The sequence below is a fragment of the Dunckerocampus dactyliophorus genome, chromosome 3 (assembly GCF_027744805.1).
Source record: "Dunckerocampus dactyliophorus isolate RoL2022-P2 chromosome 3, RoL_Ddac_1.1, whole genome shotgun sequence".
Taxonomy (NCBI): Eukaryota; Metazoa; Chordata; class Actinopteri; order Syngnathiformes; family Syngnathidae; genus Dunckerocampus; species Dunckerocampus dactyliophorus.
This window is the reverse complement of record NC_072821.1, coordinates 30,627,745-30,653,136: the sequence shown is the minus strand read 5'-3', so window position 1 is coordinate 30,653,136 and position 25,392 is coordinate 30,627,745. Positions and strand designations below refer to the sequence as shown.

Below are 25,392 nucleotides of genomic sequence, written 5' to 3'. Positions count from 1 at the left end.
AGTGAAGGGGAACATACGCTGAGTACAGAAGAGTCCTGTCCATCCAGGGCTGCATTCACACTCTCCATCCGTGGGGCTACACTGGGCACCATTGTGACAGTTGCATGTGTGAATGCAATCAGGACCCCATGAGCCCTGAGAACATGCTGCCATTGAGACACACACACACACACACACACACACACACACACACACACACACACACACACACACGTCACCAGGACAGCAAACATGTTGACTGTGACAAAATAGGCACAAAAGCATAGTTGTTGCGTCTTACATTTGGAACAGTCCTCGCCAATCCATCCAGGGTAGCACTGACACGATCCGTCTATGGGATTACAAGTGCCATTGTTGGTGCACAAACACGTCTCTGCGCACTCTTTGCCATATTTTCCACTTGGACACACTGTTGAAACAGCCCAGAAATGATTGCTTTTATCAATACATTTGTATTGTTCAGTGCCGCAAAGAAAAGGATGTTGCTCTCCATTATTTTAATGTCATTTTGAGGCTCTCTGGCAATTCATTATTTCAAATATGCGATGAAGCACAGAACAACCATAAAACACTTCAGGTATCTTTTATCATAAATATGTAACGAAAGTAACGTGGAAATTAAATATTACGGCTGCCGTTAACGGAAATTTCCTTTAACGGCAATAGTTTTTGACGCCTGATTAACGTGCGCACGTCTTGTTTGACCCTCGGCCCACACCGTAGTTTAAGGAAACGGGGTGGATGTTGAGCCACAAGCGGGAACAAATATTGAGCAGAAATGGACAAAGAAAAGGGTATTGTGAATGGTAAGATTAGCTTCAAAGCCCTGGCAGATGGCTTTTGCAACAAAACCTACTGCCTCTACTGTCGCTGTGAGTCGGGTTGTCACCGAGTGGCACTTCATGGCAAAGAACTCTCTGAGGATGTAAAAAAATGAATTGTTGCCCTACATAAAGAAGATGGTCAATACCTTGAAACTGAGCTGCAGCACGGTGGCGAAGACCATACTCACCTCACTTTTGATGCCGGCGGATTAGACATAAAATGCTGTGTGTCGAGTTATTTTTAGGGGAGAGTAAATTTACACTATTATATGAGCTGTAAAGTGACAACTTTACATTGTATCAAAGTGTTGTTTCTTTAGATTTGGCCCATGAAAAGATATAATATAATATTTGCAGAAATGTGAGGGGTGCACTCACTTTTGTGACATATATGACATGCTGTATGCAAGGTCTCTGCAGGTTTCAGTAAGTCAAATTTAAGACTTTCACAAACTTTAAGACAAAAATGAATACAAACTAAGGCCCATTTCATGTCCGTACAGGCAAAAAAGTACAAAAGATATGAAGCAAAGTCAGCGGCTCAGAATTACTTGCAAAGAATATGAACACGTTTGCACAAAATACATTCTGATCGGGCTGCATCATCAATCATTTCAAACATTTCATAGTGAGGCTGATGTTGGTGTATTTGTTTTACATAAATGTAATGTTAATACATTTTTAAAACCTTTCAAAATTGTATTTAAGACATTTTATGAGATTTTACGAGCATTTTTAAGACATGTCCATCCAGCCATCCATCTTCTGTACTGCTTGTCTTCACTGGGGTCACGGTGACATTTTAAGGCCCTAAATTCACATTATTGGCTTTTTAAACGGTTTAAGACCCCACAGATACCCTATCCAGTGGCGGTTCTGGCTTGAATGACGCCCTGGGCGGACCAAAGCAGTGGCGCCTCATCCCCTACCCCAATTTCTAAAAATGTTAAAATATATGTATTAAGATATACATTGCCACAAAAGCCTACAAAATATATTACATACTGATAAATAAGCAGAAAACAATTAAACGTTAATTAACGAAAATTATTTATTGTAGTGCACAAATCCTTCAAGTACAACCCCTCCCGGCCCCCTTCTCCCCACCTCGACACACTTCAACTTTTTCCAACTACAGAAAGGTGCTTATTTCAAAAGCTCAAGCTCCTCTTAAACTGCATTTGACTTAAATCCACATTTACACATATCAAACTCTCGGCCAAGAAAGGAAATGAACATCAGTTAGTCTATAGCAGGGGTCACCAACGTTTTTTCTTGCGAGAGCTACTTTTAGAAAATGAAAATGGCCACGAGCTACTCATTTTGGTAGAAATGATTTTCATACCTTATTTCAACTCAAACAGATCAAATATGCTTGTTTTACCAAAACATTCACAAAATGCTGGTATCCACAACTCACATTTTATGTTTCAGAATACATTTCTTTCTAGTGTTCTCACTTTATTAACTGAAAACCTGAATGAAAAGCAGGCTTGCAGGCAACTCATGTGGTTGTAGGGGGCTACCTGGTGCCCGCGGGCACCACGTTGGTGACCCCTGGTCTATAGCCACCAATGTAACGTTAGCTAAATCAGGTACGTTCCATAATGTGGTGTACATAAAGTGGCGCTCTAGCTCCATACCTTTATCTTTGACCCGTTTCTCCTCTTCCTCGTCTTTCTAAAATTGTGCACCTGATGGCTTTGGCTTTGTATTTTCCATGTTTTGTTGACACAAATTAACAGCACTTTTATCACCGTCACCCAACGACCAGTCAAGGCTAAACCAACTCATATCCATTCACAACTGCCTCGTTTTTATTTCACATTTTCCTAGTGAAATAACAGGTTTGAGACTATTGGACTGTGAGATAATTCATATAATATAATATTAACAATTAAATATGTTTTATTTTTGAGCAATTACTGTTCTAATTTGCATTTTTTACCTTGTAATTAACCTGAGGGCTGAGGCCGAGCGGTACCCACCCCCTCGCTTCTTCTTTGGTTTGGTCCACATCACATGGTGGACGTTTGCTTACTTTGATCAGCATGGGGGCGCGAGTATCTCGCCCGTAGAGGGCGCCCATCTGCCACACATATGTGCTGACTTGATGCACTGAGCATTAGTAAATAGGATTTTTTTCACAAATATATTAATTAATATATCATGCTGGTTCGTGGTTGAATACGGCATATTATTAGTCAAAAATGTATTATTTAATTTAGTATTTAAGCAAATTATACGCATTTTTTGCATAAATTAAGCATTTTCAAGCATAAAAATGGCTAAATGAACTAAAATACAAATACAAGGCATTAAGAAGATGCATTCAAACTGTGAAATCTACATTGGTCAGGTGTCAGTAATTGTTCGGTGTGACAAGCACCAGACTTGATCGCAAAAACAACAGGCTTTTATTGCAGTTTTAAATTATCTCACAACTGATAAAATAATAATAACATGCTAATAACAATAATAACACAGGCTACTGTTGCAGCTAAAACTTAACTCTGAACCCCTGACGTCGCTTACTTACTTACACACAGAACACACTTACTGCGACACACATGAGCACAAGTTTTATTTATGTCTTAAATGTTTTATTTTCTCTGATTATATCTACTATATTGGGTAATGTACAGGTGACTTTAGGGGTGTGATTTCATGTCTAGAGTTCTCTAATGTTAAAAACCGTATTTAGAGGATCGTAAACAAGTTTTGTATGCTCTAACAAAAAAAAAAATCAAATTTATAAATAAGGAATCATACTTCGCGGAAATTCACTTATCACGGTCGGCTCTGTAACCAATTAAACGCAATAAATGAGGGATTACTGTACTCCAAGAACAGTCACAACAAGGTGGCACAGTGGTTCCTAATTCAAATCCAGCTGGGGCTACTCTGAACACCCAACTTTAGCGTCCTCATACAGTATGTGTGCATACTTGATGCCCCATAGAGGGTTAATGTTTGCCATAAAGGATCATATCCATAAAACGGATTTTAATTTAAAGAAATTCGGAGCTTCTAATATGCTGGCGTGATAGAGTACAGTGCAAAGACACCTTTAGTGAATCTGCTTGTCTTACTAGGGCAGTGTGTCGCTGTCCAGTCTCTGGGCTGACACTCAACAACGGACTTATTAAGGTTGCCAAGTTATCACTGGACCTGCTTAAAGATGCACTGGCCAGCAGAATAACTAATGTAGGACAGGCTGTCTTCATGATTAATGCTGCTGAATATTTTACAGCACACTTCTTCAGTATCTCCATTTGAAATTCAACTTGGCAAAGAACCGTGGGCTGCCTGCATAGTAGGGGTGTCACGAGACGCCCAACTCACGCGACGAGGTGATGCACGAGATTGGCTCCGCGAGAACGAGACGAGACTAACATTAATTTGAAGAAAAATACAATGAAAAAATGTAGCGTTTGTGTGCATCCATTTCAGCCATGGAGAGTGTGCGACGGTTTGGCTGAAATTCTGCTATAAAATGAACGGATCGTCGCCGTGAAACATTTGCAATGCCATCATATCATGCAAAGGAGGGTGCACCACTCACAGGATTAAAAAACTCCGGATTCACGGTGTACAGAGTGCCCTGTTTTTGACGTGCTACGCCGGACTTTTCCAACCAGTCAGGCAAGTAAAACAATAAATGACTGTGTAATTTACCTGACGTTAACACTATCTTTAGCGCTTTTGTTTAAAACATGCAATATTTTATGACCCAACCACTGAAAAGAATCGGAATTGAGAATCGTTAGGAACTGGAATCAAAAAGAGGAATCAGAATCGGAACCAGAATCGCTCAAATTCAAACGATGCCTAAGCCTATTCATATACTTAACGACAAATTTTTTATCAGTATTAACATTTTATAGTTATATTATGCATTTATACTCAATTTTTTCACTTTTGCTGGGTTTTTGTGTATTGTATTTCTGCAATGAGCCATGTTTCACAGATGGCCCCTGCACCACACACATTGGACCCCCATGCGTGTTTCACCAGGAAGGCGAGGTGATGTCAGGCGACGGAGGACTGTGTCCAAGCTCTGCCTTCTTGGTTCTGTCGCTGATCAGGGGTTGGGTTGCATTGTGGAGGGGTTTATCCAACTTTCAGACCCGCACTGCATTGCAGAGAGGTACGGAGGCGGCGTTCCACTCTCGCTTGCCTGCGCTGTGGATACTTCACCTTTGTTGACTGATTGTAATTAATTGACTGATTGTTAATTACCGCACAAATGCATAACACAAGAAACTTCCTGTCTTTCACTTTTAATGTGCACCCCTACTTGCTAAATATAGCGACTATGTCGCTATATTGTTAACAGGGATCCCCTCTATGTATGAGGTGTGTTATGAAGCGGAGTTATGGTTGTCACATTACCATTATTCATGTTTATGGTGATTAATGGTAACGGCGATTAAGGGTGCAGACAAGTCCGAACATCTTTGTGTTTTGATCTGACAAATCTTAACTAACTTTGATCAAATGTAGAGTTACTATAGCTTCTGCTTGGACATTAACACAGAAGATATAAACAATATATCCAAACGTAAGACTTACCCTGGTTGCAGAGGGTACCAAAGAAACCAGACAAACATTCGCAGTGACCGGTGACATGATGACATGCTCCATCACTGTGGATGCACTGAGGACAGGACAGGCTGCAGCGATGGCCATAGAAACCCGGTGAACATGCTGTAGAGCACACCCAAACACACACTTTTGTTAGAGTCTAGCTTTGTTTGCCTTCCACCGCTGAGGCGCCCGCATACGTCTTGCTAAAACCTTTAATTTGTTTTAATTGATGTTTGCCTATGTGGAAAACCAAGCTGATGCAGCCTCGTCTACCGCTTCTTTCGTGCTCCTCATTAGGATAATTGACTAAACTTTGAACCAAACGGTCTTGAATCGATCCCACTAATGGAGGAAGAAACAAAGGGAAACTGGTGTGTGTGCTACCCGTACAGTAAAGAGCGCAATAAACAACATACTGTAGTTCAGGGATCACTAACTGGCAGACCGCGGTCCAACACAGACCTGGACCTGTAGTCAATAAATTATTTAAGTGTTTTAAGTCTTGACGGAGCGCTTCTATTTTGACCGGTGCATATTTTTTAGACTTTACTGTACTCTATTTTTTCCATTTATTTTTATATCTCAGCCCAACCGGTCAAGACAGATGGCCGCCCAACAGAGCCTGGGTTCTGTCCAAGATTTCTTCCCTAGAGGGAGTTTTTCCTTGCCTCCGTCGCCAAGTGCTTGCTCATGTGGGGTTTCAGTTGGTTCTCTGTTTTCATTTCTGACCTTCATGTGTAAAGTGCCATAAGATGACTGCTATTCTGATTTGGTGCTATGTAAATAAATTGAATTGAACTGAATTGATCAATTCAGGAGATCCGCTGATCAATTGCATGCGAGTTAAGCCATCCCACGTGATGCTACTCAGCCAATCAAATCTGTGGAATGGTACTAAACATTGCAACTCTATACAACAGAGACTGATGAAAGAGGAGAGAAGTGGAGCAAGCGGCATGGAACAACAAGTGAGACATTCAGGGAATGAAGACAGAAACAAGTGATAGATACGGTCAAAGAGGACAGTAGGGCTGTCTTCGACTAAGGATTTTCATAGCTGAATCTGATTTGTTAGATTTTGTCCATGGTTGACTAATATTCTAATGTTTACTTTTTTTTTTTAATGAGCAGAGCTAATGGCGATTCTGATAAATAAACAGATCTCACTTGCAACTTTTTCCACCGCAAAGAAACAGGCTAAAACACTCAGATAAACAAATAAACATGGTAGGTGTGCATAAACAGTACCTTTATTTATTTTGTGACACTCAAAGCAAGACGAACAAAAACGGAACACGATTGATCGCTGTTGGCGCACATCATTAAAGCACACATAGAAAAGGAACAAAGTGGCTTGGAAAACAACTTGCAGTTAGCAGCCTAATTTCTTGCCTTAAAATTCACTGTCAGGATATAAAATGAAGCTGGCGTAACAGCTTTACCCATTTTAAATGATATTCTATGATATTTAATGATGATCCAATGATGGTGGTGGTTGTCACGTGATATGTAAGACGCTACTAACACAAGTTGCACTTCACTTTCTGCAGTCATCTTTAACCTTTTCAAGATACTTCCACACTTTGGATGATTTTTTTTTTTTTTTAGTCGCCGCGATGAGCCAATAAGTCTGCCAATGTCGACGGTCTTCTTTGCGTTCAAAGCTAGCGCTCACCTCAGCTCCTTTGGATTGCGCCACTGAAACGGGTGATTTCATTAAGCATTGTCATTTTCATTAATAATTCTTTATTAACAGAAATTAGGCTGTTTTTGTATCAAAATAGGCTATTTATAAAAAAAAACCAAAGACATTATTTGTAAAAATGTATGCACAACAGCAGCTGTGGCCACCCCCCGTGTAGTCAGAATGCTACAATCTTGACCACATGATGTTTTTATATTCGATTCGACGACGAGATTGATAGTCAAATCAGACTCCACCGAATCGAATCGTGGAATAGTTGACTGTTCTAAGACACCCGTAGAGGACAGCGAGACGAGGGAAAGTTAAAGAAGAACGAAGAAAGTGAAAGAAGAAAGCTATGCCCCCCGCACGTTTTGAGGCCAGATTGTTATAAATAAGTTTTGCTTTTACATCTCACAGCAACAATGGTGCATTCAAGGACTGCTGTACAAAGTGCAAAATTTCAGCGCTTGACAAAAAACATTATCAGTGAAAGATAAAAACTACAGATACTGTAATCAATCAGCCACCGATCAAAATAGGACGATTAGTGTGAAAAAGCACGTGATCGGCATATGATGATAAATGCCTTTCAACGGCGATCGCAAAAGCCTCTGGCTCTCACTATTGCAGCATACGGCATGCAGTGAGCGCCTCCAGCCCACTCTCCTTTCCTTCACACTGTGCAGGTGTGCCAAGCGTGGGACTTACCTGTCATTTGCGAGAGTGACATATATTTTGCACCCTGCAAAACATGCCACGAAAAATATCTCACCGGTGTAGCACATTAAAAAGCTTTAATTTAAAACTGCAATTTAAGAACACATTTTGGACGGAGTCTGACGAGTTTTCAAAGCTCACAATGTGATCATCAGTCAAACGGCAGCTAATGTAGCCAACGCTGAAAACTCGCCTGTATGTGCGTGACAGTCAGAAGTCTAACGCAAATAACCCGAAAAATAATTGAATTCATCGGACTAGATGACCAGCGGTGAAAGACACCAGGTTTGCCGACTGCTCTCTCACTCGGAGCGCCGCTGCATGATAACTGGAAGTCCTGCTATAATGCCATCAAACTACATACTCTCACACTCACACTTCACCTTAAAGAAGGCATTTCATCCTTTGTATGAATGAATGAAGCTGATTTTATGGTTCCCATTTTCATATCATCTAGTCAATAGTCAATTTCAAAATGTACACTTAATCTATGTGATCGGTATCGGTCAATTTCACTAACGGATGATCGCTTTCAGAATCGGCAGCATAAAACCCTGATCAGAGCATCCCTAATAGAAACATAAACATGTAAAAGGTGTGGGCATTTTTTACCAATGGTATCATGTATTTATAAATGATTACCGACTTAAGGGTGAATGAGATGTTTTTTCAGCAGGAAAAAACAACCTATTTTCTGAGGGAAAATAAATAAATAAACAAAACAATTACTTATTTTTGCGAATGCTGAAACACAAATTGTAAATCGTAGTGTGTTTGAATTGCCCCGGGAGGCAAGACTCATTGCTTGATTTGAGTCGTTTGTCATGGCCTGCATCTACAACAGTCGAGTCTTTCAGATTTCTTACTTCGTTTGCAGTTGGTGCCACGGTAGCCAGGAGCGCACACACACGTGCCATCCTCTGGGGAGCATGAGCCTCCATTCACGCAAGTGCAGCTGTAAGAACAGTTGGGTCCCCAATGTCCGTCGTCACACACACTGTCACAATGTACGCCTGTGAAAAAACACACACGGAGTGCTGGGTTTAACATTGGACTCGTCATAACAATGTTCTTTTTGCCACGGGAGTCTTACGGCATCATGCATCCATTGTTCATCCATTTATACATTTTCTACCACTTATTCTGTTATTCTATGGGCGTCTTGCACCATTTTTGTGTGCGGATAAAACTTGTGTGACACTGATTCCCTAATGCAGCTCTAAAGATATGATGAAGGATGACATTTTCTGCACCTAATCAGAGACAAAGGGGAGTACAAATGTGTGAAGAAGAGATAAAACCAAGGATGTGACAGATATACAAATATAGTCTAAACTCTCACATACTATCAAACTCTGACTAGTAGATTTGTGACACATTTGCATTTATTTTTTGGAATCTCCTGTTTTCATATGATATTTTATACTCTTATCTAACAGAGCTGCTGCGGTAAATCATTGTATGTCTTCACTACAATGGCAATAAAGAAAAACTATTTTGAACATAAAAATCTTTCTTCCAGGAGCTAACAATCTAACAATAACACATTAAATGTGTGCATTTTAGTAGCTGTTGTGATAGAATACAGGTTTATACTGCTTTTATTTTGAAGCTTACTTTGCACAAAACAGGACGTCATGTTTTAATGCAGTTTAACTACTTAGTAATTATGTTGCTGTTCCTCATGTGAGAGAGCAAGTAAAAGCCACTGAGTTCTATCTACCATCTGGTTTATGGAGGATCCTTATAATTAGGGGTGTCCTGATCTGATACTGATCCTAAATCTGTCCGATATCAGCAAGAAAATGAGTATTGGATTATATCGCCCTGAATCTAAAACAGGGGTGTCCAAAGTGCGGTGGTCATTTGCGGCCTGCGGCTGATTTTGTATTGACTTTATCGAAAAATACAATATAAAAAGAAAACTAAAAAATACAAAACAACAACAGCAAAAATGTTAAATATCAGCAGTCATTTTTAGAAGAATAATCCAAATATTAAGAGAAAAAAAGTTCAGATGAAAAAAAAGTCAGAATTTTGCGAGAATAACGTCATAATATGAGGAAAAATAACATCATTTTAGTAGGGTAAAGTTGAAATATTTAAGATGACGCAAAGTTATGAGAAAAAACAAAACAATAAAGTTGTAAATAGGCTGTGGAAAAAGTCATAATTTTACAAGAATTGAGGTAAAAATGTTGTGGGAATAAAGTCATAATTATGAGACGAAAATCTACAAGAAGAAAGTGGAAATAGTTGGAAAATTAAAACAAAACATTGCAATTCTATGAGCTTAAAGTTAAAATGTGAAGAAAAAATTTGCAATTTTACAAGAATAAAGTCATAATAGTATGAGAAAAAGTAGTCATTTTAGGAATATAACAGTGAAATATTGAAGAAAAAAACATTATTTAAAAAAAAATCTCAATATTATAAAAAAACTAAACAAAAAAATGATATTGTTGTGAGAATAAAGTGAAAATATTATAGGATAAAGTCATAATATTACAAGAAGAAAACTTATAGCGATTATTTGAGAAGAAAGTGGAAATATTTGGAAAAAGTAAAAAAAAAAACCACACACACACACAAAAAACCCCCCAGCAAAAAATAGTAAAGAAAGAGCAAAGTGAGAAGTTGATACTAACAATATGATCTTTAACCTATATCACAAAGCTGAGATGCAGTTTTTTCTTGAAATATATACAATATATATGTACAAATTATTAGTGCAACTAATGTTTGTGGTCCTCACATCCTTTCATGTTTCACTATGTGGCCCTCGGTGGAAAATGTTTGGACATCCCTGGTCTAAAATCTCCAACATAAGCACTCCGATACAAGCAGTCCATTCCTGACTTCGCTCCAGCACTTCTATCCAGCAGCCCCCACACCTTGCAAGCAGACCCCACGTGATCACAACAACACTGTGTGCTAAAGTGGGAACAAAATAGCAAAAAGCCGCACCCCTTCACCAAAGTACGAAAAATAATAGCTCTCTAAAAACAAGGCCAAAACAACAAGAAACGTGGGAATTTGCAAGCATCTTTACAAAAAACAGGCCCAAAGTTGCTTCTAATACGTGAATCTGGCAACGCTGGCAGAGATGCTTTGTTTATGTGAAGAAACAGGTCAACCGGAAAAGCCTAACTTTTACCAGCGCTGAAAGGAGCATTTTGGGAGGCACACAGCGCATGGCCACTAATCGCAGTGGAGAAACAGGGACGTCACGCCACGTCCTTGCAGAGTGAGCTGCTGCAGCCCCAAAATTCATTCTGTTTTTTCTACTTGTGTTCTCATGGACTCAAAATAAGAAGCAATTCCAATCAAAAGTCTCCCTTATTCTACAAATTTTGCTGACGGTGACGATCCCAGCATGCATTGCATTAAAAGGCCAAATCATCTTGCTTTCCGCAATTCTCAGTCCATTCAACCAATTTTGTCATCTCTACGTTCTTGACAACTTGGCAAGTGAGAAATGTCCATTGCGAAATGGCTGTTCCTTTTGTCATCTAATATATATCATAAGGTGATATCATATTAATAATATATACCTAAATTTGATTCTATCTTGGACCATTTCAGGAAAACAGCTTGATTCAGTCATTTAAGATTCTGGAACTTAAAGGCATTTGTCAAAACGAGTAGAACATTTTTCCCATAAAATCCTAAAAAACTGTTGTGCATCAGCATTTTTTTGGGAGGAAAAAATTCTAACCATTTTGATGCATGCTTGTTTTACGTTCTAGGATGTGGTAGACCTATTAATGTTCAGGGGTCTCTTCGCCAGGTTTCAGGGAATCAAAGCTGTTTCACACTGAAGGGGGGCCGACCGAATATTTGATAATGCTGAGGTTTATCTTTGCAAAGGCCGTCGTGTTGTCGTGTGGTTATATATATTTGTATATTATTACTGTTTACAAACTCTTACAAAGTCCTTGGACACAGAACGACTTTGCGGGCAAAAAGCCGAAGAATTTAAATTTGAGAGCCTTTGCTTTTGCTCATACAATTGCATGTAATGAAAGGGAGTAAGGCCCAAAGTGGTTGTGATAGGGGATGAATAAAAATAAATAACAATTATCACAATTACGAGTATGCCTGAGTGCCTGCAGAGCGCAAAGAGAACAAGAGCAAAAAGCAGGAAGGAGAGAGACAGAGCATGAAGTTGTTCGTTGCTCTGTGTGCATTAGATGAACAAATAAGTAGGTTTGATGATTATGTTGTGCATTAAGAGTGTTTGTATGAAGATTTTGGGCAAAGAAAACAGATGGTTTGAAAGAGGAGTAAAGGAAGCTATTTCTGTCAAACAACAGAACCCATCATTGAATCGGAATGGTGGTTTGAGGTTTAATTTGGACCCTGTGTTCAGTAGGTTACTGAGACCAAAACCCACAGCTCTTAGTCATGCAAATGAGGTGGAGCTAGGGCCGAGCCAGAACAATAAATGCTAACGAGCCAGTATCAGAGTCGTTCATACCCAACTACAGGGAGCTACACTTCCCTTTGATCGGAGGTGCTAATGGAAGGAGAGGATTAGACCACAACTCCTCCCAGTCTTAGTGTAAGGAACCAATAGGAGGAGGGTGTTGGCACACCAATTCCGCCCACTCTTACTGTATTTAAGGCCTAGGCTACCAGCACTTGTTAGTTCGCTGACGAAGCTCTTCGGATGAGGAGCGAAACGTCCGACACCTTCTTCACAGAAGTACAGATGACGTCTCAAGAAGCCTTTCCCTCATTGGACAACTCCTGTACGACTGAGAGCCTACACAGACGCTTGAAGATTTCAGTTACTTTGGTGCTCCAATCCTAGGCACTGTGTGTGCATGTCTGAATGAGAGAGCGTGGATTCCCCCAAAAATGAGGCTTTATCGCTGGTAGTGTGTATTGCTGTAGTCCGGATCCTGCTTTGTCATGTCTGTTCAACTTTCTCCTTCAGTATGGTATGAAAGTTATATGGATACTTAAATCATGCGATTGCAAGTGGACAAAAAAATGAAGCTCAAATTCAACCCATTCAAATGGAAGGATCCCAACATCAGACTGGAATGTAGAATGATTGCTTATCAATTTGTCATGTGGAACTTCATAAAAATTTTATCATGTAAAATAATTTTTTTGACACGAATTTAATCATTGTTTCAAGTAAATTAAGATTTTAAGAAAGGTTTTTGTTTTTTAAGTGTGTAGGAGTAGAGGGTACGTGGCTTCAGTCTGAAGGGATACACGACTGTGAAAAGTTTTAGGAACGTTTATTTGTTTTGTTGATATTGTTACGTTGTCTTTTATTTTTACTATCTTTATATTTTTGTATTAAATATTGTTAAATTGTTCACAAAAAAACATTTATACAATTTTTTTTTGTTATACAAAAATCTTTGTGTTGTGTTTTATTCTGATTATAAACATGAGCAACAATTTAGCGAAAAAAAAATCACAAAATGATAAGTAAGTGATAAGTATCATTATCGACATCAGTGATACTGGCACTGTGTAGTGTATTCCCGCATGTTCGCAATTCAACACTCACGGCCCAAAACTAGGGATGCTCCGTTCAGGATTTTATGCTGCCGATTCCGATCATCCATGATTGAAAGGATTAATTATGATGAGTGCTATTGGCCAGGAGGGGAGTGATTTTTTTTTTTTTTTCATGGGACCCACAATTCCTGGCTGCACACCTGCTACTGGCTATATGATATGAAAAAATGAACCATAAAACCACCTTATTTTAGACAAAAACACATTTCACTTAATTTTTGAAGACAACATACTATATACAGTATCACTCAGAGGATGAGATGCCTTCTTGAAGGAGACTTTGGCAAACCCTATGTCTTCCACCGATGAGAAAGGCTGCTCTCGTCCGATGAATTAAATAATTTTTTGGGGTTATTAGCTTAGCAGTCTGACTGTCACACACATACGAGTGAGTGCTCGACACACGGCCACGTTAGCTGCCGTTTGACTGATGATCACACCGGGAGCCTCCAAAAGTAACCATACTCCATCAAGTGTTCCGCAAGATAGTTTTCATGGCATGTGTTAGCAGTTAGGTTCCACACGGCAGACATGATGGTTTTTGTTTTGAAGGAAAGTGGGAGGACGACACTGGCCAACACGTTAGTTAGAGCAAGAAACTACACTGCACGAAAGGGTCGCTGCGGCCTGCCATAGTGCTAGCCACAGGTGATCGGCTTTTGTGATCGGCGTTGAAAGGCATTTTTCGGCATTTGGTGATCACACAATTTTTTTACAGAAATCGGCCGACAGTGATCGATGGCTGATCGATCAGAGCATCCCACAAAAAATTGCATGGTTTTATCTTTATGCTTCACTGATGATGTTTTTCATCATGGGTTGAGATTTTGCACTTTGTTTTGTGGTCCTTCAATGCACTATAGTTGCTGTGAGATGAAAAAGTGAAACATATGTAATTTCTACACCGTGACTCTGATGTCATTTGTTCAGTCATCCTACATAATCATTCATTAGTGGTGATAAAATACATATTTTTTAATTTAAAATAGGTCTCATAAGTGTGTGTGGATTTTTGCCATACACTGGTGGTCCCGCAAACCTTGGTATCGAACATAGTACCAACATTTCTAGTATTGCCCACCTCTAACACACGTTTTAATCTACTACTTGCTGATGTGGAAACTTATGTCAGTTTTAAATATACCATATCATTTGTGGCAAAACTCTAATTCCTCGTGTCCTAAGCCTTTTTGCCCTTTAATCATTGGCTCAAGTGTCTCTGTCTTTCATCAGCCTTACATTGGTAGGTCCTAAGAAAGTGTCTAAAGAATGGATCAGAGCCATCACTGCTCACAGGGGACAGTCTGGAGGCTGCAGTGTCCATGAGACTCACAGTAGATGAATTCATATTTATACACACACGCAGGCATGCACGCACACACACACACACGGAGCAGGACAGGACAGGAAGAGTGTGCAAATAAGAGTATTTCTTCATCTCCCCTCTGCAGCTTGGCATATCAGTAGCTCATTAGAAACTTCCTTTGACGCAGAATATGAGAGAATTTGAGAGTGAGGCGTCGGGGGCCATTAAAACTCAATTAAGAAACTGTCTTTGAGGCACACAGTGGGGGCAAAGACGCTGCCCTGTTCATCGGACTGTGTTGTTAAGTTAAAACCCGGGTAAGATCGCAAAGTGGAGGTTTGACACAGGTGTAGACGAGATACTGATCAGGACAAAGCCACTTCACTCCAGTATCCAGAAACACCATTCAACACACACATAACACTCATGCTTTGATCCATGTCACTTCATGTGGTCAACAATATCTTATCTCGCTTGACTTGCTATTTATAAATGTACTGTGTCAAGTCGAGCTGAAATGTTGCTCTCTGGTCTCATATTTGTCTTTTGAAAAACCCACACGTTTTCCGTCCGCAGCAAAAAATAAAGGAATTTACTCCACTGTTGCGATACTTCTGGAGGGCACTGTAGACCTCCCCCTGTGTTCAGTGATGGGTTTCTCAACTTTGATGGGGATGGCCTTCCTCATTTCTCTTTCAAACCATCAGTCTTCTCAAAAGAGTGCTGTTTCTGCAGAAGACCAGAGGAGTTAGCCCGTCTGTTTTGTGAACGACTGTCATTGGGAGGCAGGGGCCTCACTCACTTGTTCTGTACCACAAAATAGTGAAATCATTCTTGTGACGTGCCTCAAGAGAGGATAGATACTTTGGATCCTGCACCATCCTCTCAGACTAAAGCTGTCCTATCTAGTGGGGTTGTCACGAGATGACGAGATTTCTCATTGAGAGAAAAACTGCAATAACCAATAAATACACAATAAATTTTTCATTTTGCCTGCCTCCATTTATTGCCATGCGCACGCGGCTGTTTTTCTTGTCCCTCGCCTCCAAACAGGCAGGAAGAGCGTTCACTGGCGCATTGGTTCATCACCTGGAAGCTTCATAGAACAACGGCAAACAGAGTGAGCCCTCTTGTCAGTCATAAAGTCGCAGTCACTCTGTGGGGGGAGGCGGGGCTGCTAGCATACACACAGTAAATGACTGGAGCTTCGTGAGGAGCAATGCAACGTATTACAGTAGACGTTAGGAAGAAAAAAAGCCAAATGCTTCAGCCCCCGTGTGGGAACATTAATAATGAGTAAGGCGAGCCCATCAACATGAAAAAGCCAGTATGCTGAATTTATTCCACAGTGGTAGCAAGATAAAGGGCAACAAAACAAACTTGCCCACCTCAAATATCCACCTGACTCAGTTTTCCCATCTGGGGAAAAAACTACACATCAAGATGCAGAGCCTTCGACCTGACAGTCAACACTCACTGAGATGTTGGGTCGGCAACGTAAATACTCAAGATGTCCTTTACTTCTTGAGTTGCTCTGGATAAAAATAGGACACATTTGCATAAAACAGATCTTGCAGATAATACTGTATCACTCAAGGGTAAAAAGTGTGAACAACAGTAATAACATCTGGAAAATAACGTACAGTTCATATGCATCCTCTTAAATAAATATTTATTTTGGCGCAAAAATGGAATAATACAGAGCAAGCAAGCCTGTTTTTTGTTACGGACTACATAATTATATAATATATATAAAATAATATATATATATATAATATAATATATAATTATGTTATACCTGTGTGGATTGAGAAATGTGGTATTTTAGAGAGCAGAGTTGTTTAATTAGGAAACTAATTACAGTATGTCTAGCTTGGAGGTTGTAGCTGCTGCGTCAGCCACTGACTAACTAAATCCACACATACTGCATGATTTTCAGTCTGTATACAAAAAAGAAGTCTTGGTGTTAAAATAGGGCTGTTTGTTATGTTTCTATACACCAGGATGCATCCAGACGTCATGTCACATATTTAAAGTGTCTTCTTCCAGAACAACAGGTGTGGTGCTATTGTATCCATATACTTATAGACAAATGTACATATTTCAGCATCTGTAGCTTTAGTTTGTCTCCTTGTTGGCGTAAACATTGTCCCTTCCCTCTGGCTTCATCTTTTACGAGTGGCGCCCTGACACTCCTTAAAAAAAACAAAAACCTTGCTCTGACGATAGATCCATCATATATAATGTCACTTATAGTCGACTGCAACTTATATATGTTTTTTTCCTCTTCACAACACGTTTTCTGACAGATGCAACTCCGGAGCGACTTAGAGTCCAGACAATACGGTATGCTTCTAATGCCGGATGCATGACTTACCTGTCCAACCTGCAACACAGCGACAAAAACCAGTAACTGGATCACAGCCATCAGCATTGGCACAGTCACATCTCTCATTGCAGTCCAAGCCATATGATCCCTCCTATAAGTCAGGAGACAAATTATTTATACACAAATTATGAGTCTGTAAAGGTCATTTAAAAAGCCGAGACGTGCTAATTTATGAAAGCAGTTAAAAGCAAATCACACCATAAAGCATCCATCCATCCATTTTCTCTACCACTTGTACAGTACTCATTAGGGTCATGGGTGAGCCGGTCACCCACAGTGCATGTATAGACAAACAAAGCAATGGAGTTTCATTTCAAAGAGAAAAATAGGGGACTAACATGACACGGTATGTCACAGAATTCATCTCTCCAGCCAGGAGAGCACGAACAGGTTCCATTGACCGGGTCACAGGCTGCTCCATTAGTACACTGACACGTCTGATTGCAGTTGAGACCCCAGTTTCCACTGGAGCACGGAATGGAGCAGTCCACCCCCTGCCAACCTGGACACAGACTGACCATCAGGTAACATTTTTGATGTGTGAGCTTTGAAAACATGTTTATTTTTGTTGAACAGAGGTGCTGCTTCACCTCACAAATGCATGGATGAAACGCAACAAAATCTATTCCTAGTGAAAGGCATTAAATTACGAAAGGACTGTCTTTGTCTTTCAAATTGTCAGCCTGTGAAGTCCATGGATTTTATCAAACACTGGCAGGTGACTGGAAGATGCTGTCTAACTGGGTGCTGCGGGTTTGGCACTCCGTGGCTCAAAATAGAAGTTTTCTTGCTCAATTTATTTGTAGACAGTGTAAAAAAAATATTCCACTTAATATTCGGAACATATTCGGAACCTAAGTTGCATATTTAGCTTTACAGTCGATCCCCACGCATTCACAGCCCCTGCAAATTTGCAGATTTTTTGACAAAAACATGTTTTGCTCTCAGAAAATGGGCCGTTTTTTCCCCTCAATCTCATTCACCCTGAATCGGTAATTATTTAATAAATATGTGAAAATACAGGTAAAATGTGCAACATACTCGTAACAGTGTTAAAATGTTTTACATGGTTATGTCTTTATGCTGGGTTTAAAATTCAAAATGAGCTAGTTCCTTCACCTGTTTACCTGACACTCTACACATTTTGGGGAAGCCATATCCTGGCATAGTCACATGACTGTCACATGACAACCACTCCAAAATGTTTTGTAAATGTTACTTTGGGAATAGAAAAGTCAAGCACAAAGCTGTGTAGGGCCAATTTTAAGACATTTAAAGTGTTGGGACACCACTGGGTTCTCATTGGTTAATTTAGTATTCCACTAATGCATTTAAACCTAGATGTTTTTATTTTCAGGAAACTAAACCATTTTTGCCCCGCCGCCCCCATATTAAACATTCATTGTTTCTGTAAAATAACAGAACCTTGTTTCTCAAACTGCTATTTAGCCTGAGGATGTAAAGAGGAGAAAACAACAATGACAAAAAGTCACTGAGTGGAACAGAACCTTCTCTGCATATGCAGGATCCATCGACATGTGAGCATGATATCTCGTGGTGACAGGAACATGACGACGTGCAGTTGATTCCATACAGGCCTGCGGGACAGCTTATGGAGCAGTCATCCCCCTAAAGAGAAGAGAATAGAGTGAAGGGAGTGCAAATATAATAACTATGGGCACGCTCACGCAAAGTAGGGACAAAAATGTCCGAATTGAAAAATGTATTTCACTTTAGCACAGTGGTTGTCAAACACGACTCTCTTCGGAGGAAGGGACCCTTCTTAGATGTTTAAATTGATTTTTCTGTCAGAAAGAAAAAAAAATGCAAAGATCACACTGAAGTGGAGTATTATAGTGGATCCACACCTCTCCCTGATTCAGCATTTGCTATGCATATTTGTGTTTTTTTTTTATCAAATCATTTTTGTATGTATTGCACAGGAAGTAGTCAACGGCCAGTTTTAACTTGCTTGAGGAGGTGCAATGAATTAGCTTGATAGTTACACGCGAACTTACACATCACAAACAAACAGGAATTTATCAACGCAACCTCACTCACGGTGCAACCAAAAATAAGTAACACAAGCAGAACACGCAATGTAACTGTCCCACACGGACTATGTGGGTATCAAAATACCCGCATAGTCTTCTGCACTAATATACATTGGTTCCAGACCCGACCGTGATAATACCCTACCCTTTTGAGGTGCACTTGAAGTATCGAACAACATTCAAAAGGTATTCTAACTGCACTCTGACTGCATTCAAAATATTCTTACGATATTAAATATTCTTAAGGTATTCCCAACAGTATTCTAAATATTCTGATCCCATAAAAAAAAAAAACACACACACACAGCCAGGTACTACTACCACGTCACATCAAATTCCTACCTATTCCTGATAAGTATTCGAGTGGTATTCAAATCCTCTTCCAAATGGGCTTTGTGCTGATTCGTGCCTAGTGTGACGGCGGCTTAAATGAATTTCTGCAAAGTAGGATTCAATATTAATAAATGGAATTTTTTATGGCATAGAAAACCTCTTTACAATCTTCTAAATATGTTTTTTTTTTAACATTATTAGAGCCATCTAGACATGAAATAACGCCCTTATAGTCACCTTTACATTTGTATTACCCAGTGTAGTAGATATAATCAGAGAAAATAAGCCATTTAAAACACAGGAGAGCAGAATCAATGGCGGACAGGAAGCGATGTCAGGGGTTCAGAGTTGAGTTTTCGCTTGTTGTGGGCTATGGCTGCAACAGTAGCCTGTGTTATGATTATGCTTATGATTATTATTATTATTATAGTGCGTGTTGTGAAACCATTTGAACATGCAATGAAAGCCGGTTGTTCAAGTCTGGTGCTTTGGTGGTGGTCTCACCGAACAATTACTGACACCTTGTGACAAATGTAGAATACTACTTTCACAAGTTGTGGTCTTAATGGCTTATACAGTATTTGTATTTTAGTGCATTTAGGCATTTTTATGCTTGAGAATGCTTAATTTGGGAAAAAAATATGTACAATGTGCTTAAATATGCATGTTTTTTTTTTTTTTAAACTAATAATAAGGCCGTATAGTCAACCACAAAACAGCAATCATTTAGGGAAAACCGCAATAGAATGAGGGAGTGATGTTTGAACCGCAATGTGGCGAGAGACGACTGTATACTAATAATACTCATATACAAGGCATGCTGGGAAGCCCATGCGCATGCTACCCCAACAGGAAGTTACTCAGCATGCCCTGTGGGCTAAAAAATGCTAGTATTGTTTTGCATGTACTGTATATTAATGTTTAATCATTTATTTCAATACCTGCATTGTCCCTCTGGTGGAGTGACATCGTGTTTTCCACATGTGTTATTTTTTGGTTGCACCGTGAGTGAGATAGGCATTTGGGTTGATGATGTGTGAGGTGTAAGCAAATTAGAAATAGCGCCGAGATACACCAGCATTTGCCCAGGCAATTGATTAAAGTGTTTTTTGCCAACAGCAAGGGTCTACTGTATTGATATAAGCATTATTATTTCAAGTCACTGGAGAAGACTCACAACCAGGAGAGCTAGTTTGACTAGAGGTTATACAGGGAAGTATTATCCTTACAACAGCTCCTATTATGCTGGAGGTTCAAAAAGACTTTGGACTGAGGCAGACAGTTACAGAAGCATTTTGAACACAAAGGATTCCGCAAAGAGCTCAGAGTTTTCGAGCAACAACCGTATCTTAAGTGCAGAGAGCAGGGGCAGAGCAAAGATACTGGTTTTGAAGAGAACATTAACAATTCTGAACGTGACGCTGTGTATATCTTATCTTTGATTCAATGTAGTGAACTTAAGCCACAGAGAGATTTTCTGCTCAAGCTGGCTGGACAGAACCTCAACAATGTCAGATGTCCCTCCATTAAAATTCAGAACAAATGTACGCCTCTGAATATTTTCTCACTTTCAACCACATATGGGAGAGACAGGTCACCTTCAGTTCAATTCAATTTTCCATGGCTTATCAAGAACAGGGTTGTGTGGTAGCAGGCTAAGTGAGGTAACTTTGATGTTCTCTCCTACCAACGAACTCCAGAATCGTCTGGGTGACCCAAACAAATTCCCGGGTCAGACGAGATACTGTAGCATGCTCTGGCTGTGGTGTAACGGAGTGGCTCTACAGTTCTTCTTCTACACCCGGGGTGTTGAAATTTTTTCCACTGTGGGCCAGATACTGAAAATGAAAGGGCCACTTTCGATATTTTGTAAAGATATGCTAAGAAGAAAAGCATACTATTCGTATTTTCTCCCCATTTTTGCTGTTGTTTTGTAAATTTTCCAAATATTTCAACTTTCTTCTTAAATAATATTTGTAAATTTTATTTTCATAATATTATGACTTTATTCCCATAATATTTTGACTTTATTCACATAATATAAGAACTTTTCTCCAAGCTAAAAAAATTACAAAAAAATTACAACCTTATTTTGTTTTATTTGTTTCTCATATGGCCGCACAGTGGCCGAGTGGTTAGCATGTTGGCCACACAGTCAGGAGATGGGGTTTAAATCTCCGCTTGGGCATCTCTGTGCGAAGTTTGCATGCTCTCCCCGTGTGTGGGTTTTCCTCCCACATCCAAAAACGTGCATGTTAGGTTAATTCGCGACTCTACATTGTCCATAGGTATGAATGTGAACGTGAATGATTTTTTCTCAATATGTGCCCTGCGATTGGTTGGCAACCAGTCCAGGGTGTACCCCACCTCTCGCCCGAAGTCAGCTGGGATAGGCTCCAGCATACCCCCGCGACCCTATATGAGGATAAGCAGCATAGAAAATGGATGGATGGATGTTTCTCATATTATGACTTAAAATGACATATTTTTTCTTTAATATTTCAACTCTACGCTACAAAAATGAAATTATTTTTCCTCATAATATGACAAGTTTATTCTCCTAAAATCGTGACTTTTCTCGTTAGAATACAAATTTTTTGTCTTAATATGTTGACCTTATTCTCGTAAAATTACATATTTTTTCCATTTCTGCTGCTGTGGTTGTGTTTTTTTTTTTTACATTTTTACAATTTTTGCTGTTGTTTTTGAGGTTTCTTGTTTAAATGCTAACTTTTAGAATATGCTGCTGGCAATAAAAAAAAAAAAGCTGCCGTGGGCCGCAAATCCGCCCCCCCACAAATGGCGAAAACATGAAACAGTGGTGAACCTTCCCAGGAGTGGCCGACCAACCAAAATTATCCCAAGAGCGCAGCGACACCTTATCCAAGAGGTCACAAAAGACTCCACAACAACATCCAAAGAACTGCAGGCCTCACTTGCCTCAGTTAAGTTAAGGCTTGTCTCAATTTTGCCAGAAAACATCTTGATGCCCAAGGTCTTTGGGTAAAAACTCGACGAGACAAAAGTTTAACTTTTTGGAAGGTGTATGTCTCATTACATTTGGCGTAAAAGTAACGGCGCGCTTCATTCCATCTGTTTGTGACCTTAAGCTGTAACTAAATTGGGTTCTGCAGCAGGACAATGATCCAAAACACACCAGCAAGTCCACCTCTGAATGGTTGAACAAAATCAAAATTAAGACTTTGGAGTGGCCTAGTCAAAGTCCTGACCTGAATCCTATTGAGTTGCTGTGGTATGACCTTCAAAAGGTGGTTCATGCTGGAAAACCCTCCAATGTGGCTGAATTACAACAATTCTACAAAGATGACTGAGCCAAAATTCCTCCACAGCGCTTTAAGAGACTCATTGCAAGTTATCGCAAACACTTAATTGCAGTTGTTGCTGCTCAGGGTGGCCCAACCAGTTATTAGGTTTCACTTTTCCACACAGGGCGATGTAGATTTGGATTTTTTTCTCCCTTAATAATAAAAAGTTTCATTTAAAAACTGCATTTTGTGTTCAGTTGTGTTGTCATTGGCTAATATTTCAATTTGTTTGATGATCTGAAACATTTAAGTGTGACAAACATGCAAATGCTGCATTGTGTGTGTTCAAATTCACTGAAATTTTAACAAGGCATACGAAAGCCTTAATACCTGATATTGGTCCATGTTCACACTTACTATATATCCTGGGGCACACATGCACGCTCCAGTGATGCCGTCACAGTCGGCTCCATTGGCACAGGCGCAAACTTCTTTACAGCCTTCACCGTAGTAACCTGACGGACAGGTCTCGTTGCAATATAAGCTCGTCCATCCCGCTGCACAGGTACATTCTCCTGACAAAGGGTGACAGCTGGGAGCAAGCATATTACAAGGATGGTAATAAATACATTGTAAAATGCAGTTGTTTACCTACAGAACACCATATGACACATTATTAGTCTCATGACAGGTGGTAGGGAACACTGAATCTAAAGTATTTTACATACAGTATTTCTCTTGACCATACTGGTCTTATTTTAGTACAAGTCATTGATTAAGAGTACTGTACATGTGGGAACTTATGTCTGTATAGTGTATGTGTTTTGCATTGCCTTTTAAAAAAAAAAAGCGGCACGTTAGTCTTGTTAAAGTGTCCTTGAGCAAGTTATTCCTGATGCAGCGTTATTGATGTAAAAAGTTCTGAAGAGGCGTCGTCGTCCTGTTAATTGAATTCATTTTTTTCTTGTCTTTCATCATGAATAAAGCTGACTTCCTACTCATCACTGAATTCTCGATTTAATCACGATACGTCTGGCTTCCCTTCCTCCTGGAACAAGCCCCACACCCCCGTCAAAATGACATCAGCTCTTGTGTAAAATGTTAGGTTACTTGCTGTAGGTAACCCCAGTTCTCTGAGAAACGAGTGAAGTATCTCAGTACTGACCAATGAAAGAAATCCTCATGCCACCCCCTCAATCTTGAGATAGACTAATTGTCTTTGACGTAGGGCCAGCCTCCTCTACCAGACCCTGCAGGGTGCATCACCAGCATTACCAAGCATATTTCTTCCACGCGCCCAAACAATGCAAGTAAGGAAGCAATGTGAGAAAATGCCCAAAGAATGCACACACTCAAACCAGTGCCACACTCAGAACAGAATGTCCCATTGACAGCACAGTCACATCCAAGCGGTAATACCCTGTCTGAGGCGAGGATGAGGTAGCGAGTGTGCCGATGTTTCCGAATGAAAAGCCCTTGAACAGGCATCCATTCAGGCGCTGGCAAGTCAGCGCTGTGAGAAGGGAGCCATGATAGAAAAAGATGCATTGCTTTTTCTACCTCCTTTCGTCTTAACCAAATATATGCGCAAAGTTGTCACACACAAGTACACAACTACAGCGTGATGCAGCTGTCTGAAAGGTTGCTGCAAAAATGCAACATCACCCTCCCATAATCAGTTGAAAACTGCAAGCACAACGTGTGCACTGAAAGCCCCTTCAGTTGACTTATTCGTTTGGCAGATGTCAGAGCCAACAACAGGATTGTCTTGAGAGAGAGTAGTTTCATTTCAGCATACTCCAGCTGCTCAAATGGCAGCCCTGCAACAGCCTCCAACACAGTTGGTAAGTTCCAGGACAGAGCTTTACATGGAGGATGCAGATGGCGTGCTCTCTTCAAAAACGTCCTAATTACCATGTGCTGACCAATGGACATATTCCCAAAACCCGCATGACGTGCAGAATTTCAGCCAGATAAAACCTTAATGATTGAAAAGGCCCCACTGTTACCTAATAATCTATGCGGGAGGACAGAAATACAATGACAGCCAGTCGGCAAACAATTCACATTTTTGGAAAATTCTAGTATAAAATTATATTTAACTCCAACAAAATGTTCACTGGGAATCATGTCATCTAAATGTATGATGTAACGTATGTATAATGTAATGGATGTCAGCCATTATGGCGAAAGTACGATGGTAAACCTCCCTCCCTAAACCTTAAGAGTAGCGCTGGACGTGGAGTTGACAGTCTGGGCTTTAAACTCTCAACACTGATTCTGTGGACCTTGGTTCAAGGCCAAGTTGGAACGCAGGGCTTGCTGAACCAAGTCGGTTTCATATGTGTTTCTGATATGATATAATGATATGATATAAATACTGCATATTTTATTTTCTAATAAAAAGAAGTAGAAGAGGGTGCGGCCATTTGTATGGCTTCAAAATGCATGTTTGTCCTCAGCTACAAAGACTTTGTCATAGTCGTAAATAGTAGGGATCGTAAAAACCCCTGTACCGTTCAGTCTGCCCTGCACGGGACAATCCGCCCTTGTGCACCATGGTTTTTCAGTACATTTTGCACTGTGCATGTGCGCACGCGTGTGCCTCTCCAGGCTGGCCAAAAGCCCTCCTTACAACCTAAGGTCCCATTTCTAAGAGAAAGAAGTAGAAGTGGATGCAGC

The 25,392-nt window shown here is 40.0% G+C and overlaps 1 protein-coding gene across 4 annotated transcripts in view; it reads right to left on the bottom strand.

Moving 5' to 3' along the window:
• Nucleotides 1-25,392, bottom strand: part of LOC129178507 (multiple epidermal growth factor-like domains protein 11) — a 164,034-nt gene that overhangs the window by 17,314 nt on the left and 121,328 nt on the right. For all 4 annotated transcript variants that reach the window (XM_054770793.1, XM_054770796.1, XM_054770795.1 and 1 more), the window contains exons 10-17: nucleotides 23,128-23,302; nucleotides 18,566-18,686; nucleotides 17,396-17,559; nucleotides 17,046-17,148; nucleotides 8,685-8,831; nucleotides 5,400-5,534; nucleotides 281-409; nucleotides 18-146 (exon numbers count right to left, since the gene is read on the bottom strand). In XM_054770793.1, coding sequence (XP_054626768.1) covers nucleotides 18-146; nucleotides 281-409; nucleotides 5,400-5,534; nucleotides 8,685-8,831; nucleotides 17,046-17,148; nucleotides 17,396-17,559; nucleotides 18,566-18,686; nucleotides 23,128-23,302 — 1,103 coding nt within the window. The remainder of the gene's footprint in view (nucleotides 1-17; nucleotides 147-280; nucleotides 410-5,399; nucleotides 5,535-8,684; nucleotides 8,832-17,045; nucleotides 17,149-17,395; nucleotides 17,560-18,565; nucleotides 18,687-23,127; nucleotides 23,303-25,392) is intronic.